This window comes from Eubalaena glacialis, chromosome 3, assembly GCF_028564815.1.
Source record: "Eubalaena glacialis isolate mEubGla1 chromosome 3, mEubGla1.1.hap2.+ XY, whole genome shotgun sequence".
In the NCBI taxonomy this organism is placed as follows: Eukaryota; Metazoa; Chordata; class Mammalia; order Artiodactyla; family Balaenidae; genus Eubalaena; species Eubalaena glacialis.
Genome location: NC_083718.1, coordinates 62,257,416 through 62,276,926, shown reverse-complemented (window position 1 = coordinate 62,276,926; position 19,511 = coordinate 62,257,416). Strand labels below are relative to the sequence as shown.

The following is a 19,511-nucleotide window of genomic DNA, read 5'->3' as shown; positions in this document are numbered from 1 at the left end:
ATGATAAAGGGGTCAATTAATTAAGAAGACATAATCCAAAACACTTATGTATTTGAAAATGAAACATATTAAAATAATCAAAATACATTAAACAAAAGCTGATAGGACTACTATGAGAAATAGATGTACAATTACAGAGAATTCAATACCACTTTTTCAATAAACTATTACACAAAAAATCAATAAGGATACAGACCTGAACCAGCTAGACCTAAGTGACATTTATAGAACACTCTACCAAAAATGGAAAAATAAACATTCTGTTCAAGAAAAAAACAGAAAATTTACCAAAATAAACCATATTATAGACCATAAGACAAGCTTCAAGAAATCAACAGGTAGTTAAGTCATAAAAAATATGACAAAAACAGAGTTAAATTAGAAATCAAAAACAGAAGTAACACCATACAGAAAAATACACCCAAAATGGATTGAAGACCTAAATGTAAGACCGGATACTATAAAACTCTTAGAAGGAAACATAGGCAGAACACCCTTTGACATAAATCGCAGCAATATCTTTTATAATCTGTCTCCTAGAGTAATAGAAATAAAAACAAAAATAAACAAATGGGATCTAATTAAACTTAAAAGCTTTTGTACAGCAAAGGAAACCATAAACAAAACAAAAAGACAACCCACAGAATGGGAGAAAATATTTGCAAACAGTGCGAATGACAAGAGATTAATCTCAAAATTTATAAACAGCTCACGCAGCTCAATATCAAAGAAAACAAACAACCCAATCAAAAAATAGGCAAAAGACTATATAGATGGCCAACAGGCATATGAAAAGATGCTCAACATCACTAATTATTAGAGAAATGGAAATCAAAACTACAATGAGATATCACCTCACACCAGTCAGAATGGCCATCATCAAAAAATCTACAAACAATAAATGCTGGAGAGAGTGTGAAGAATAGGGAACCCTCCTAAACTGTTGCTGGGTATGTAGATTGGTACAGCCACTGTGAAGAACAATATGGGGGTTCCTTAAAAAACTAAAAATAGAGCTACCATATGATCCAGCAATCCCATTCCTGGGCACGTATCTGGAGAAAACCATGATTTGAAAGGATACATGCACCCCAATGTTCATTGCAGTGCTGTTTATAATAGCCAAGACATGGAAGCAACCTAAATGTCCATCAACAGATGAATGGATAAAGAAGATGTGGTACATATATACAATGGAATATCGTCCATTAAAAAGAATGAAATAATGCCATTTGCAGCAACATGGATGGACATAGAGATTGTCATACTAAGTGAAGTAAGACAGAGAAAGACAAATATCATGTGATATCACTTGTATGCAGAATCTAAGAAAAAAATGATACACAAATGAACTTATTTACAGAACAGAAACAGATTCACAGACTTAAAGAATGAACTTATGGTTACCAGTGGGGAAGGGTGGGGAGGAAGGATAGATTGGGAGTTTGGGATTGACATATACACATTGTTATATTTAAAATAGTCAACAAGGACTTACTGCATAGCACAGGGAACTCTGCTCAATATTCTGTAATAAACTAAATGGGAAAAGAACTTGAAAAAGAATAGATACTTGTATATGTATAATTGAATCACTTTGCTGTACACCTGAACCTAACAAAACATTGTACATCAACTATATGCCAATGTAAAAGAAAAATTTTTTAGATTTTAAACAAGTTAAAAATAAATAAATAAATAGAAGTGGGGAAAAGATTTATTCAAGTTAAACTTTTATCAACTTTTTAAGAAATGGAAACTCTGGAGATAAATTTTTAAATTTTAAAACAAAGAAAGATATCTGAAAATTCAAAATATTTGGAAACTAGATAACCTGTTTCTAAATAATAAATGCGTCAAAAAAAAAAGAAATAAGAAGGGAAATTTAAAGCATTTTGAACTAAATGAAAATGAAAGTATAAAATTTCAAAATTTATGGAATACAGCTAAACAAGATCCCAGAGGGGAAATTCTTAGCACCATATGCCTACATTAGAATAGAGAAAAGTTCTTAAATCAATGACCTTAGCTTCTGCCTTAAGAAAGTAGAGAAAGAAGAGCAAATAAAACCAGAAGTAAGAAGATGAGAGGAAATAATAAAGACCAGAACAAAACCCAATAAAACTAGAAAGCAGAAAAACCTTAAGGGAAAGCAATGAAGCCAAAAGCAAATTCTCTGAGAAGATCAGGGGAGAAATAAGAGAAGAGACACAAATTACCAATATAAGAAATGAGAGTAATAATATCACTAAAGATTCTATGGGTATTAACAGAATAAAAAGTGACATTATGAACAACTTTAGGCCAATAAATTTGACAACTTAAACAGACAAATTTATTGAAAGACACAAATTACCAAAGCTCACTCAAGAAGAAATCGATAATCTGAATATTCTGTATCTAGCAAAGAAGTTGAGTTTGTAGTTTAAAATCTTCTGCAAAGAAAAGTCCAGATCCACAGAGAAAACTCCAGACTGAAACGATCTATCAAACATTTAAGAAAGAAATTATACTAATTCTATACAAATTCTTCCAGAAATGTGAGGATGAGGGAATACTTGCCAACTCATTCTATGAGGCTGGCATTATTCCGACACCAAAATCACACAAAGACATTACAAGAAAAATAAAAACAAAAAACTACAGACCAATGTCCCTCAAGAACACTGATGAAAAAATTTAATCAAGCTTAGCAAATCAAATAGTACACTAAATAAAAAGAATAATATACCATGGCTATGTGGAATTTATCCAGAAGTGCGATGTCAATTTAACCTTTTGAAAATCAACCAATGTAATATACCACATCAACAGATGAAAAAAATAACCATATGATTATTTCAGTAGATACAGAAAAAGTACTTGACAAAATTCAACATCCATTCCTAATAAAAACTCTCAGAAAATTAGGAATAGAAAGGAAACTTCCTCTACCTGCTAAAGTATATCTATGAAAAATCTACACCTAACATCATACTTAATGGTGAAATACTGAATGATTTCCCCAAAAGACCAGGAAAAAGACAAGGATGTGCACTGTCATTACTTCTGTTCAACATTGCTTTGGATAGAATAGAATCAAGAGTCCAGAAATAGATCCACACATGTATGGTCAAATGATTTTCGACAAAGGTTCAAAGGCAATTCAGTGGAGAAAGCATAAACTTCAATAGACATTGTTGGAAAAATTGGTGATTTATATGCAAAAAAAGAACTTTGATATATATCTCATAAATTCATAAAAGCTAATTCAAACTGGATCATAGGACTACATGTAAAACCTAAAACTATGAAACTAGAAAAAATCTTTGTACCTTGGATTAGGCAAAGATTTCTTAAATATAACACCAAAAGCATGACCCATAAATGAAAAAACTGATAAATTAAGTACCTCTGCTCTTTGAAAGACACTTAAAGAGATAAGCCACAGACAGAAAATATTTGCAAATTACATATCTGATAGAAGAATTGTATTCAGAATTTTAAAGGAACATTCAAAACTCAGTAAAAAAAAAAAAAAAGCAAGAAACCAAATTAAAATAATAATAGTAGATTTGAGTAGTCATTTCACTAAAGAAGCACAGATGGCAAGGATGCACATCAAAGGATGATCAATATACAGTCATAAAAGGAAGGTAAATTAAAACTGCAATGAGACACTACTGCACTCCAGTTAAAATGTCTAAAATTGAAAAGACTGACCATACAATGCGTTATTAAAGGTGTGAAGCAACTGGAACTCTCATACATTGCTAAAGGGAATGTGAAGTGATACAACAGCTTTGGAAAATAATTTGGCAGTATCCTAAAAAGTCAAACACACATCTACCATATGATCCAGTCATTCCACAGCTTAGTGTTTACCTAAGAGAAATGAAAGCAAATATCCATTCAAAGACTTGTACGTGAATGTTGATAGCACCTTTATTTGTAATAGCCAAAAACTGGAAACAACCCAAATGTCCACCAAAAGGTGAATGAATAAGCCGATGATGGTATGTATGTACAATGGAATAGTATCCATCACTAAGACTATTGATACAAGAAAAAACATGGATGGATTGCAAATAATTTTGCTGAATGAAAGATTCCAAACAACAAAAGAGTATATACTAAATGGTTCCACTTATATAAAACTGGAAAATACAAACTTGACAGAATGCAGATCAGTGCCTGCCTTTGAATCAGGGAGTGGGATCTGGGAGCAGATTTGATCAATTACAAAAGGACATGAGGAAACTTTTGGAGGGAATAAATCTTTTTTTTTATTGCAGTGATGTTTATGGGCACATAAATATATAATAACTTACCAAATTAGACACTTTAAATATGTTGCATATTGGTTATATCTCTATAAAGCTGTTAGCAAACAAGCAAAGTCATTTAAAACCTACCTTCTCTAGAACAAAAGACATCTGCACCTGAAGCTTATGTTGAGGGCTTTTCTCTTTCTTGCTGTACCATTCCCCCAGCTCTTTGCAAAATGCCTCCAAGTCTGCTCTTTTACCAGTAGACACCCCAACTTAGCAGTAGCTCTTCCATTGCACTGAACAATGCATTTGATGGCCTAAATATACTTGATATTTGGTCAACTTATTAAAATTATCTATGTCCTTTATTCATATTTCACAGAGGTCTCTTAAACACTTTTTAAACTCTGGGTCAATGTAGTCATAATATTTTATGTGACTAAACTGTTAGCAGAGAGTTAAACATTCAGAAACTTTAGACTTCCAGAATTGGGCAGGAAGAGGAAATTGGAAATAGCAATGTTATAGAGGAACCAGTGATCAAATAAAAACCTTAAACTCTTTTCCTTAATACAGCGGATATTGCAAAAAATAAAAGTACAAAATATGATAAGCCTGAAAGTCATTGCCTCCTGCCTTCTCCCTGTGATATAGAATTTCTACCCAAGATCTTGCAAAGAGACAAAAGTAAAATTGCTCAGGTAACTTAGCCCCCACTTTATCCTATGGCTCTTGTTTCATGTGTATTATTACTTTTAGTGGTAACTTATTTCAACAAAATTTATATGTTTAATAGATTTTTTCTGTTTTATTTAAATTCAGTAAAGCAAAGAGTAAATGATAGAGTATTTGGCTTCCTGATTTTCATCTCTATTAATAAGAATTATGCCTATTATTCCAGAATATAGCAATTTATATTATTTTACCTAATCCTTACAGAATGCAAATGAGATAGGTGTTTCCTAGTTGTTATGCTTCTTATTGTTTGGCTAATAAGTTACTAAAGATGGGAAACTTCTGATTTTCTAACAAAATTAATGAAGTCAACAATTAACAGCCTTTTCAATGCTATTATAATTTATTCAGCAAACATCAAAATAATGTGATTTACATTTTAAAAACCTCTTAAATTTAAATTTGTTTAAAAGTTCAAGTGATAAACCTCAGTACCAAGTAAATAATTTTTACATTGACCCAACCCTTGGGGAAAATCATGAGGCTCTATAACTGTATACATTCCCTCACCTTCTTCAAAGTATATGGGCTTATTCATATGCTTGAGAGGTCACTGGCGCCTAAGTTGTGCTGTCCAACAGATGGCTGTCTAGCTACACACATTGAGTCAACAGTTCAGCAAAGCCTGCTGGGGAGGCTCTTCAGGCTAGCTTATCTCTTGAGTTGGGAGGGTCTTATGGTTCCTCCTAAAGGTACATGCATAAAGCAGTGCCTTGCCCTCCCACGGCTGAGGTAGATAGAATTGTGGGAGGCTGAGGAGATATGAAAGCAATATACCTCAAATAATACAATCAAAAATACCACATAGATGTCCTAAATATGCATCTTCATGATGATGCATCTTTCCAAAATCAATCATTATTCATAATCCACCTCCCCTCAAAAGTCACAAACCTGGTTGACTACAAAGTTGTCTATTTAAGTGAAGAAACCAGGCATCTGTAGAGGTTTACTAGAAAATCCTTTTACATCCTTCCATGCTTCACTCCAGAGCCCTGGAATTGAAATCCTGAGCCCCACAATTAGGCTAGTTAGCCTAAAACTGGCAGCTTCCTCAGGGTCTCTTCCAAGTGGTTCTGGGGTCTTACTATCTCCACTTCCAGTTTAGCGTCCTCTCTTATCCGAGTTTAATGTCCATCAGATTTAGAAATCCTTGGGTTTGGGGGAGGGTGCCCTGGGTCCTGTGTTCATGACCTGTTATTCAGTTCTCAATTGTGAGATCAAAGCAGGCCTAGTACTAGCACTGTGTGCAAGAGCGGTAGCTGGAAAATCCTGAGGTAGGTACTTTCAGAGGTAGATTGGGACAAGTGAGTGAGAGAATCTAAGGTTGTAGTAAGGAAACCAAGAGGACCATATCCAAAGACAAAGTCCAAAGGATGCAAATAGGAGGATAAGCACCAAGGTTTTTAGCCAATAGAGCTAGATCATATTTTATAAAGGGAGCCCTATCATTTGATGTACTCTACTGTCATATGTATACCTTTGTTACTGAGTCCAAACTCATACTGCTCGCTGCACAATAGACCAACAAATCAAAAGACAAGGTGTTGGGGCAAGGAATAGTGACTTTATTCGAAAAGCCAGCAGACCAAGAAGATGGTGGACTAGTGTCCCAAAGAACCATCTTACCCGAGTTAGAATTCAGGCTTCTTTTACATTAAAAGGGGAGGGGAGGTGTGACTGGTTGTTTCAAACTAATTGGTGCTGAAATCCTTTGTTCTTGCAGCTGTCCAGGTAGGTCTGGTCACAATGTTCCTGTAAACCTCCAACAAGACAACTATTATTTTCTATTCTGCACCTTTTTATCTCTATATGAATGGAAATGTGTTATACGTTTAAAGGTCAAGCCTGAGAGACAGAATATTGAGAAAGGGTTAGTATGTATATTCCGGGCTATAGGCCACATTCTCTTACTGTTTGAGACAAAGGTGCAAAGCTAGCATGACTAAGCACAGGCAATGGAGCACAAAGGCTAGAGCTAAAGGAATAGATCCAATATGGAGTCAGATTTGTTCTTCTTTGTTCAACCTTGACATACCAGAAACTTCTAACACTATCTCTAAGTTTCACTAGGAATTTCTCCTTCTACAACTTTTTAATAGACACCAAACTAAAGTATTTTGTTGAATAAACAAATATGCAAAAGAGAATATTCCCTCTTCCAATGATTTTTTTAAATTCAACATCTTATATAATTAAATCTGGCTTTCTCAAAGTAGAGCAAACTATTTATAATATTCAGTTCACCTCACCAAGCCTTAGTGACCCTCCTTTATCCATCTTTCATAGCTTTCCAAAAATACTATCCCTCACCCCTCTGTCCAGTAGGAGGGAGCCTGGTGGTCATCAGTTTTCACTCAGACCTCAGTCCTTCCCTATTGACCAGAAAGAGCTATGTTCAATTCCTTTAATGGGGATGGAGAAAAGCTTTTATTGGCAATATTGAGTACTTTCTGTATTTTAGAGAATGGCGCACACACACACACACACACACATAAAGGAAATTTTGAATATATATATATATATATATATATACACACATACACACGTACAAAAGGAGGAAATGTGGTTCATTCATAATTGAGAGATCCATAATATTGTGTTTTTTTTCACATTTTATGGCCCATGGATATTCCTCTAACTTTAAAAAGAGATTGTTTGAATTGTAGTTGTTGTACCTCAATCGTGGATGTATGGGCCTTTTTTTCTCTTCCCACTTCTTGATACTTCTCTGAGAAAAAGTCCACACCTTTGAATGACCCTGCCTTTCTTACCCCATCCTTTCCTTCATCTTCTACAAATCATGCTTGTTTCTGATCTGAGCAAATTCATTTCCAAAGCTGAAGTTCACAATAATTTTTAGTATTTGAATAGTTGAAATGGGATAAAATCAATATTTTATAGTTCCTCTGAATTGCAATGCCATGATTTTCCACTTCTCCCTGGCTTGCCCCCAGAGCTGACTTATTCAGATGAAAATGTTTTAATTGCTTTAAAAATCAGATGAAAAAAATATATAATTCAACTTGAATTACAGTCATCTTAATAGCAACACAATTGTAAAATATAATTTTTAATATTTTTTAATGGAGGAAAAGGCCCACAGCAGCAAAGGTGCCTAGGGCCTACAAAAATCATACGGCCCTGCCTGGCCCTGAAGCTTCCCTCAGGATGTCTGGGTTCAGCTGTCTTGCTTCTCTTGATATAAGTAAGGCCTGAGATCATGGCTCTCCTTTTTGGTTTCAGAGTGTAGGACAAACCTTATTGCCACGCTTGCTGACTGACTTTGTGTGGAGTCTCCTGATGAGACTCTCTGCACCTGATCAAACAACTGCATCCAAGGCAGCAACCATACTGAAACTGACTCTGGAATATTATGCCCATAAGGTCACCATGGTAAGATACTTGACAATGAGCAGGGGAGTGCAGAATGTATTCTCTAATGGGCTCTTACTGCCTTTGTTATACGCCTACTTCTTTTCATATATATTTCTTGCCATTGTTCATTATGTCACTTCAATAAAATGAGGCTTTTTTGTGAAATATTTCAAGCATACAGAAAAGTTTCAAAATAATGTAATGAACATTCACTCACCAATCATACCAAATTGTAACATTTTGCTATACTTGCTTCAAATTTTAAAGAAATGCATTAGCAGCAACAAAATAGTACAACTGTAATTGAAATCCCCTGTGTAACCATTAAGGAAAGTTTTAAGAACCCTCAGCTTGCTGTAGGGCTGGCCACATAATTTGTGGGGCCCAGTGCAAACTGAAATGTGGGGCTTCTTATTCAAAACATAGAAAAAAACTACCATTAGATGTAGAAACATATGAAGATTTTCCCTATCTCTCTCTCTCTCAATTTGTCATGGTGTTGTTATTTTCTAAGTTAAAAAAAACCCTAAAATTTTATAACATTACCATGCATTTTGCCATCCATCTTTCTATTGTGCAATGCCAATCATAGCTGCAAATATAAGAGCACACAACTTAACAAAATACTACAATTCATATTTCATATTTCGTGCATGCATATGTATTTTATTCTTACCAGAAGAGTGGTAAACACTATACAAAACTACCTTAATTGTCTTTATTTCACTCCTTGTCATTCACACATTCTATTAACACTCTCTATCTTCATTTTGTTCGTGAGTAAGGAAAGATTGAATGGAAAAGAATTTATGGATTGCCACATCTTTCTCTTTCCTTCTATGTCATCATTTTCAGCCTAAGTGGTTGAGGCATCAATAAATGTTTATCTTATACCTGCTTTGATTTCCCACTGAAGCCCTGCACATCGTGGGTCCACTGGAATTCTGTGTTCTTAGGGAATTGTGAATGCTGCCTCTGAATGAGGCTGCAGGAACCGTAGCGGACTCTCATACTGCCACACACACACACAGGCTCCATTGCCCCATGGGACTTCACTTACAAAACACAAACTCAAGGAAAACTTATTAAAAATTTCAATATGATGACAGCAGAGGTTTAAACAAAGTGAAGGACCTTCTGAACGTGGGACCTTGTGCAAAAGCATAGGTCACATGCCCATGAAACTAGCCCTGATGGAGACATAAGGGCTGAACTCCCAGTTCCCTCTCCTGACATAGCAGTGTTATGTGATTGTAGATAAACTGAGTGCTTGCACTCAAACTCAGAGAGCAGGAAAGGGGAAATAATGCTTCTTACAAACTCTCATGCTTCTACAGACGGGAGCATTCCAAAAGGCATGCAGACCAAGGGGAAAGCTGGAGGGCAACAGTTATTTCTTTAACAAAATAAAAGTTCTCCTCTCATGCAGTGAGAAAAGGAGGCTAGGTAAAACCATATCAGGTCCTGGAGAAGACGAGAAGCCAATTAGAAAACTAGATGTGTAAAACTAGCCTGTGCTACAATGAAATCATTAAACATGGAGAAATAAACTGAACAAAAATGGGGTTCAGCAACTTATTTCCCCACCCCAACTCCCACAAACAATTGAACTACTGAATACACTGGATTCTTGGCTTAAACAGGGTTGGATTCTAAAGTCAGTTATAATGAAAAATTGCATTAAAATTATCCTGAAAATCTCCTAAATTGCAAGTATAGTTTGTGGGCTTACTATTTCTAAATAAATCTAACACAGCACGTCTTTCCTTGAGGATTGAAGGAAATCATCATTTCTACAATTGAGCATACAGTAACATAGCTGGCTTGTTTTAGGGGCATGCTGCATTTAAAGTAGTAGGAGGAGGATGAGAAGAAAAAGCTCTAAACTCAATAGTTAAGAGAACTCTGGAGAAGATCACTGGTTTATGTCTCCCATTTCATGTTTACCTTGGAGCATATGTGGTGGAATGAATGTTTTACAATAAACACTTCATTTTGTTTGTTTAGAGTAGAGGGTTGGGCACAGATAATTCAGTTGTATACGAGGCAATTGCAATGGAATGTAAATTTACATCAAACAGCTTTTCAGCTTATGGTCTCTGAAAAGTACTTTCAAAATAAGAAATGAGGTGATCTGGGTAGATTAAATTTGATGTTGAATATACAACCATTGGTTTGAGAAAAATTCCAGGTCTAGCTAAAATTCTCCTTATTCAAAAATGAAGAGGGATTGGAGACAAGATGGTGGAGTAGAAAGACCCGAGTTCACCTCCTCTCACAAGTACACCAAAATCACAACTGCTGAACAACAATTGACAAAAAAGACGGGAGCCTACCAAAAAAGATATTGCAAGGCAGGAATAAAGAGGTAGACATAGAAAATGGACTTGAGGACATGGGGTGGGAGGGCGAAGCTGGGGCGAAGTGAGAGTAGCATCGACATATATACACTACCGAATGTAAAATAGTTGGCTGGTGGGAAGCAACCGCATAGCATAGGGAAATTGGCTTGGTGTTTTGTGATGACCTAGAGGGGTGGGATAGGGAGGAAGGGAGGGAGGCTCAAGAGGGAGGGGATATGGGAACATGGATATGCATGTGGCTGATTCACTTTTTTGTGCAACAGAAACTAGCACAGTATTGTGAAGCAATTATACTCCAACAAAGATCTATTTAAAACAAGATATTCTACATCCAAAGACACAAAGAAGAAACCACAATGAGATGGTATAAGGGGCACACTAGTGATATAACCAAATCCCATACCACCCAGGTGGGTGACCCACAAACTGGAGAATAATCATGTCACAGAGGTTCTCCCACAGGAGTGAGAGCTCTGAGCACCATGGCAGGCTCCCCAGAATCAGGAGGTGGAGCCCCCTGAGTATTTGGCTTTGAAGGTCAGTGGAGCTTGATTGCAGGAGCTCCACAGGACTGGGGGAAACAGAGACTCCAGTCTTGGAGGGCACACACAAGTTCTTGTGCACACTGGGACCCAGGGCAAAAGCAATGATTTCATAGAAGCCTGGGCCAGACTTACCTGCTGGTCTTGGAGGGTCTCCTGGGAAGGCAGGGAGCAGCTGTGGCTCTCTCTGGGGTCATAAAAGCCAGTTGTGGACATATCAGGGAGTGTTCATCTATGTGAACTCTGGCTGGAGGAATACATCTTGCTTGGGTCCTTGGCACTGAGACCTGGCCTCACCCAACAGCCTGTAGGCTCCAGTGCTGGGATTCCTCAGGCCAAACAACAAACAAGGTGGGAACACAGCCACACCCATCAGCAAACATGCTGTCTAAAGACTTCCTGAGCCCATAGCCACGAATAGACACATCCCTTGACATGACCCTGTCCACAAGAGGACCAAGACCCAGGTCCACCAACCAGAAGGCAGGCACTGGCCCCTCTCACCAGGAAGCCTGCACAAGCCTCTAAACCAACCTCATCCACCAGGGGGCAGGCACCAGAAGGAAGAAAATTATGATCCCACAGGCTGCAGAACTGAGTGTGCAAACACAGGTCAGAACCTACCCTGGGACCAGCTAGTCCCTGGCCATTCGGTGATAAGAGGAAAGTGTATTGCTGTGACACAAAGGACATCCCCTACTGAGGACCACTTCTTCAAGGTTGAGAAACATAACTAACCTACTACATAAATAAAATACAAATAGAAATTTTTTTAAAAAGAGATGGCAAAGGAATATATTCCAGACAAAATGAACAAGATAAAACCACAGAAGAACAACTAAGTGAAGTGGAGATAGGCAATCTACCCAAGAAAGAATTCAGAGTAATGAACATAAAGATGATCCAAGAACTCAGGAAAAGAATGGATGCACAGAGCAAGAAATTACAAGAAGTTTTCATCAGAGAGTTAGAAAATAAGAATACAATAACTGAAAGGAAAAATACACTAGAAGGAATTAATAGCAGAATAAATGAGGCAGAAGAATGAATCAGTGAGCTGGAAGACAGAGTGGTGGAAATCACTGCTGCAGAACAGAATAAAGAAAATAGAATGAAAGTAAATGGAGACAGTTTAAGAGACCTCTGGGACAAGGTCATAGGCACCAACATTCACATTATAGAGGTCCCAGAAATAGAAGAGGGAGAGAAATGGCCTGAGAAAATATTTGAAGAGATAATAGCTGAAAACTTCCCTTACATGGGAAAGGAAACAATCACCCAATTTCAGGAAGCACAGAGAATCCCATAAAGGATTAACTCAAGAAAGAACACACCTAGACACACAGTAATCAAATGGACAAAAATTAAAGACAGAGAAAACATTAAAAGCAACAAGGGAAAAGCAAAAAATAACATACAAGGGAATCAGCTGATTTGTCAGCAGAAACTCTGCAGGTCAGAAGGGGGTGGCATGATATATTTAAAGTGATGAAATGCAAAAACCTACAACCAAGAATACCCTACCCAGCAAGGCTCTCGTTCAGATTCAATAGAGAAATCAAAAGCTTTACAGACAAGCAAAAGCTAAAAGAACTCGGCACCACCAAACAAGCTTTACAATAAATGCTAAAGGAACTGCTCTAAGTGGAAAAGAAAAGGCCACAACTAGAAACAAGAAAATTATGAGAGTGGTAGCTCACCAGTAAAGGCAAACTTACAGTAAATGTAGGAAATTATCCACACACAAATATGATCTCAAAATCAGTAATCATGAGAGGAGGAGAGTACAAATGCAAGATATTTAAAATGCATTTGAAATTAAGATATCAGGAACGTAAAACAATCATGTGTGTGTATATATATAGAGAGAGAGACTACTATACCAAAACCCCATGGTAACTGCAAACCAAAAATCTATAATGGATATACACACAAAAAAGAAAAAGGAATCCAAACACAACACTAAGGATAGTCATCAAATCACAAGAGAAGAGAACAAAAGAGGAAAGGGAAAGAAAAAAGACCTCCAGAAAACAAATCCAAAACAATTAACAAAATGGCAATAAGAACATACATATCGATAATTACCTTAAATGTAGATGGGTTAAATGCTCCAACCAAATGACGCAGATTGGCTGAATGGATACAAAAATAAGACTCATATATACATTGCCTACAAGATACCCACTTCAGATCTAGAGACACATAAAGACTGAAAGTGAGGGGATGGAAAAAGATATTCCATGCAAATGGAAATCAAAAGAGAGCTGGAGTAGCAATACTCATATCAGACAAAATAGACTTTAATATAAAGACTGTTACCAGAGACAAGGAAGGACACTACATAATGATCAAGGGATCAATCCAAGAAGAAAAAATAACAATTGTAAATTTTTATGCCCCCAACATAGGAGCACCTCAATATACAAGGCAAACATTATCAGACATAAAAGGAGAAATTAACAGTAACACAATAATAGTGTTAAATGACTCATTAGACCAGATGGACTTAATTGACATTTAAACAGCATTCCATCTGAAAGAAGTAGGATACACATTCTTTTCAAGTTTACATGGAATATTCTCCAGGATAGATCACATGCTGGGTCACAAAGCAAGCCTCAGTAAATTTAAGAAAACTGAAATCATATCAAGCATTTTTTCCACCCACAATTCTATGAGATTAGAAATCAACTATAAGAAAATACTGTAAAAAACACAAACACGTGAAGGCTAAAAATATGCTACTAAACAACCAATGGATCACTGAAGAAATCAAAGAGGAAATCAAAAACTACTTAGAGACAGATAAAAATAAAAACAACGATCCAAAATCTATGGGATGCAGCAAAAGGAGTTCTAACAGGGAAGTTTATAGCGATACAAGCTTATTTCAGAAAACAAGAAAAATCTCAAATGAACAGCCTAACCTTACACCTAAAGCAAATAGAGAAAGAAAAACAAACCAAACCCAAAATTAGTAGATGGAAAGAAATCATAAAGTTCAGAGCAAAAATAAATGAAATAGAGACCAAGGAAGCAGCAGAAAAGATTAATGAAAATAAAAACTCATTCTTTGAAAACATTTTAAAAAATGATAAACCTTTAGCCAGACTCATCAAGAAGAAACAGTAGAGGGTCCAAATCAATAAAATTAGAAATGAACAAGGAGAAGGTACAAACAGACATCACAGAAATACAAAGGACCATAAGACATTACTAAAAGCAACTGTACGCCAATACAATGGACAACCTAGAAGAAAGGGACAAACTCTTAGAAAGGTACAATCTGCAAAAACTGAACCAGGAAGAAATAGAAAATATGAACAGACCAATCACAAGTCATGAAATTGAAACTGTGATTTAAAATCTTCCAACAAACGAAAGTCCAGGACCAGATGGCTTCACAGGTGAATTCTATCATACATTTAGAGAAGAGCTAACACCCATCCTTCTCAAACTCTTCCAAAAAACTGCGGAGGAAGGAACACTCCCAAACTCATTCTATGAGGCCACCATCACCCTGATACCAAAATCAGACAAAGATACTACAAAAAAAGAATATTACAGACCAATACCACTGATGAATATGATGCAAAAATCCTCCACAAAATATTAGGAAACAGAATCCAACAACACATTAAAAGGATCATACACCATGATCAAGTGGGATTTACCCCAGGGATGCAAGGATTCTTCAATATATGCAAATCAATCAATGTGATACACCATATTAACAAACTGAAGAATAAAAACCATATGATCATCTCAATAGATGCAGAAAAAGCTTTTGACAAAATTCAACACCCATTTATGATAAAAACTCTCCAGAAAGTGGGCATAGAGGGAACCTACCTCAATATAATAAAGGCCATATATGACAAACCCACAGCAAACATCATTCTCAATGGTGAAAAGCTGAAAGCATTTCCTCTAAGATCAGGAACAAGACACAGATGTCCACTGTCACCACTATTATTCAACATAGTTTTGGATGTCTTAGCCTCGGCAATCAGAGAAGAAAAAGAAATAAAAGGAATACAAATTGGAAAAGAAGTAAAACTGTCACTCTTTACAGATGACATGATACAATACATAGAGAATCCTAAAGATGCCACCAGAAAACTACTAGAGTTAATCAATGAATTTGGTCAAGTTGCAGGATACAAAATTAATGCACAGAAATCTCTTGCATTCCTATACACTAATGCTGAAAAATCTGAAAGAGAAATTAAGGAAACACTCCCATTTACCACTGCAACAAAAAGAATAAAATACCTAGGAATAAACCTACCTAGGGAGACAAAAGACCTGTATGCAGAAAACTATAAGACACTGATGAAAGAAATTAAAGATGATACAAACAGATGGAGAGATATACCATGTTCTTGGATTGGAAGAATCAATATTGTGAAAATGACTATACTACCCAAAGCAATCTACAGATCCAATGCAATCCCTATTAAATTACTAATGGTATTTTTTACAGAACTAGAACAAAAAATCTTAAAATTTGTATGGAGACACAAAACACCCTGAATAGCCAAAGCAGTCTTGAGGGAAAAAAACGGAGCTGGAGGAATCAGACTCCCTGACTTCAGACTATACTACAAAGCTACAGTAAACAAGTCAATATGGTACTGGCACAAAAACAGAAACATAGATCAATGGAACAAGATAGAAAGCCCAGAGATAAACCCACACACCTATGGTCAACTAATCTATGACAAAGTAGGGAAGGATATACAATGGAGAAAAGACAGTCTGTTCAATAAGTGGTGCTGGGAAAACTGGACAGCTACATGTAAAAGAATGAAATTAGAACACTCCCTAACACCATACACAAAAACAAACTCAAAATGGATTCGAGACCTAAATGTAAGACTGGACACTATAAAACTCTTAGAGGAAAACATAGGAAGAACACTCTTTGACATAAATCACAGCACGATCTTTTTTGATCCACCTGCTAGAGTAATGGAAATAAAAACAAAAATAAACATATGGGACCTAATGAAACTTCAAAGCTTTTGCACAGCAAAGGAAACCATAAACAAGATGAAAAGACAACCCTCAGAATGGGAGAAAATATTTGCAAACGAATCAACGGACAAAGGATTAATCTCCAAAATATATAAACAGCTCATGCAGCTCAATATTTAAAAAAAACAAACCACCCATTCCAAAAATGGCCAGGAGACCTAAATAGACATGTCTCCAAAGAAGACATACAGATGGCCAAGAGGTACATGAAAAGCTGCTCAACATCACTAATTATTAGAGAAATGCAACTCAAAACTACAATGAGGTATCACCTCACACCAGTTAGAATCGGCATCATCAGAAAATCTACAAACAACAAATGCTGGAGAGGGTGTGGAGAAAAGGGAACCCTCTTGCACTGTTGGTGGGAATGTAAATTGATACAGCCACTATGGAGAACAGTATGGAGGCTCCTTAGAAAACTAACAATAGAATTACCATATGATCCTGCAATCCCACTACTGGGCTTATACCCAGAGAAAACCATAATTGAAAAAGACACATGCACCCAATGTTCATTGCAACACTATTTACAATAACCAGGTCATGGAAGCAACCTAAATTCCCATCGACAGACAAATGGATAAAGAAGATGTGGTACATATATACAATGGAATATTGCTCAGCCATAAAAAGGAACAAAATTGGGTCATTTGTGGAGACGTGGATGCATCTAGAGACTGTCATACAGAGTGAAGGAAGTCAGAAAGAGAAAAACAAATATCGTATATTAATGCATATATGTGGAACCTAGAAAAATGGTACAGATGAACCGGTTTGCAGGGCAGAAATTGAGACACAGATGTAGAGAACAAATGTATGGACACCAATGGGGGAAAGCGGCAGGGGGTCGGGGTGGTGGTGTGATGAATTGGGCAATTGGGATTGACATGTATACACTGATGTGTATAAAATTGATGACTAATAAGAACCTGTTGTATAAAAAAATAAATAAATTAAAATTCAAAAATTAAAACAAAAAACTCCCAACAAACAAAAGTCCCGGACCAGATGGCTTCACAGGCAAATTCTACCAAACATATAGAGAAAACATCCATGCTGCTGAAACTGTTCCAAAAAAATTGCAGAGGAAGGAACACTTCAGAACTCATTTTATACTACAAAGCTACAGTAGTCAAAACAGTATGGTCCTGGCACAAAAACAGACATATAGATCAATGTAACAGGATAGAAAGCCCAGAAATAAACCCACCTATGGTTAATTAATCTATGACAAAGGAGACAAGAATATACAATGGAGAAAAGACAATCTCTTTAACAAATGGTGCTGAGAAAACTGGACAGCTACATGTAAAAGAGTGAAATAGAACATTCTCTAACACTATATAAAAAAACAAACTGAAAATGGATTAAAGACCTAAATGTAAGACCAGATACTATAAAACTCCTAGAGTAAAACATAGGCAGAACACTCTTTGACATAAATCTCAGCAATATCTTTTCAGATCAGTCTCCTAGAGTAATGGAAATAAAAACAAAGTAAACAAATGAGACCTAATTAAACGTAAAAGCTTTTGCACACCAAAGGAAACCATAAGCAGAACAAAATACAGCCTACAGAATGGGAGAAAATATTTGCAAATGATGCAACCAAAAAGAGATTCATTTCCAAAATATACAAACAGCTCATGCAGCTCAATATCAAAAAAAACAAATAACCCAATCAAAAAATGGGCAGAAGATCTAAATAGGCATTTCTCCAAAGAAGATATACAGATGGCCAACAGGTAGATGAAAAGATGCTTGATATCACTAATTATTAGAGAAATGCAAATGAAAACTACAATAAAGTATCACCTCACACCAGTCAGAATGGCCATCATCAAAAAGTCTACAAATAGGGACTTCCCTGGTCGTTCAGTGGTTAAGAATCCTCTTGCCAATGCAGGGGACATGGGTTCAAGCCCTGGTCCAGGAAGATCCCACATACCATGGAGCAACTAAGCCCATGCACCACAACTACTGAGTCTGCGCTCTAGAGCCCGCAAGCCATGACTACTGAGCCCATGAGCCACAACTACTGAGCCCACGTGCAGCAACTACTGAAGCCCACAAGCCTAGAGCCCATGTTCCACAACAAGAGAAGCCACCACAATGAGAAGCCCACACACCGCAACAAAGAGTAACCCTGGCTCGCTGCAAGTAGAGAGAGCACGCACGCAGCAACAAAGACCCAACGCAGCCAAAAATAAATACATAAATAAATAAATTTATTTCAAAAAAAAGTCTACAAATAATAAATGCTGGAGAGGGTATGGAGAAAAAGGAACCCTCTTACACTGTTAGTGGGAATTTAAATTGGTGCAGCCACTGTGGACAACGGTATGGAGGTTCCGTAAAAAACTAAAAATAGAGTTACCAGATGATCCAGAAATCCCACTTCTGGGCATATAGCTAGATAAAACTATAATTCAAAAAGTAACATTCACCCCAATATTCATTGCAGCACTATTTACAATAGCTAAGACATGGAAGTAACCTAAATTTCCATTGACAGATGAATGGATAAAGAGGTGTGGTATATATATACAATGGAATATTACTCAGCCGTAAAAAAAGAATGAAATGATGCCATTTGCAGCAACATGGATGGACCTAGAGATTATCACACTAAGTGAAGTAAGCCAGACAAGTAAGACAAACATCATATGATATAGCTTATATCTAAAAAAAATCTAAAAAAAAAAAAAAAGATACAAATGAACTTATTTACAAAGTTGAAAGTGACTCATAGATATAGAAAGCAAAACTTATGGTTACCAAAGGGGAAGTTGGGGGGAAGGATAAATTAGGAGGTTGGGATAAATATATACACACTACTGTATATAAAATAGATAATCAACAGGGATCTACTGTATAGCACAGGGAACTATACTCAATATTTTGTAATAACCTATAAGGAAAAAGAATCTGAAAAAGAATTACTGAATTACTGTGCTGTATACCTGAAACTAACACAATATTGTACATCAACTATATTTCAATAATAATTTTTTTAAAAAAAGAATAAAGCCAGAAAACAAGGAAAAAGTGAATGAAAAGGGGAAAAATAAAACTTGGAGCCTATAAAGAAAATTTGAAAGATTATGATTTAGTGTTTACCATTCTAGTCCATTCCCTCAACACATAGTTCATTCCTTCAAAATATAGATTCATATCTCCTTTAATTGTCAAAATGT

At 36.2% G+C, this 19,511-nt stretch overlaps 1 protein-coding gene across 1 annotated transcript in view; it reads left to right on the top strand.

Annotated features, from left to right (window-relative positions):
- MROH9 (maestro heat like repeat family member 9) overlaps nucleotides 1-19,511 on the top strand; it is a 136,894-nt gene that overhangs the window by 90,167 nt on the left and 27,216 nt on the right. Inside the window, exons 8-9 of the mRNA XM_061183788.1 lie at nucleotides 4,827-4,951; nucleotides 8,232-8,381. Coding sequence (XP_061039771.1) covers nucleotides 4,827-4,951; nucleotides 8,232-8,381 — 275 coding nt within the window. The remainder of the gene's footprint in view (nucleotides 1-4,826; nucleotides 4,952-8,231; nucleotides 8,382-19,511) is intronic.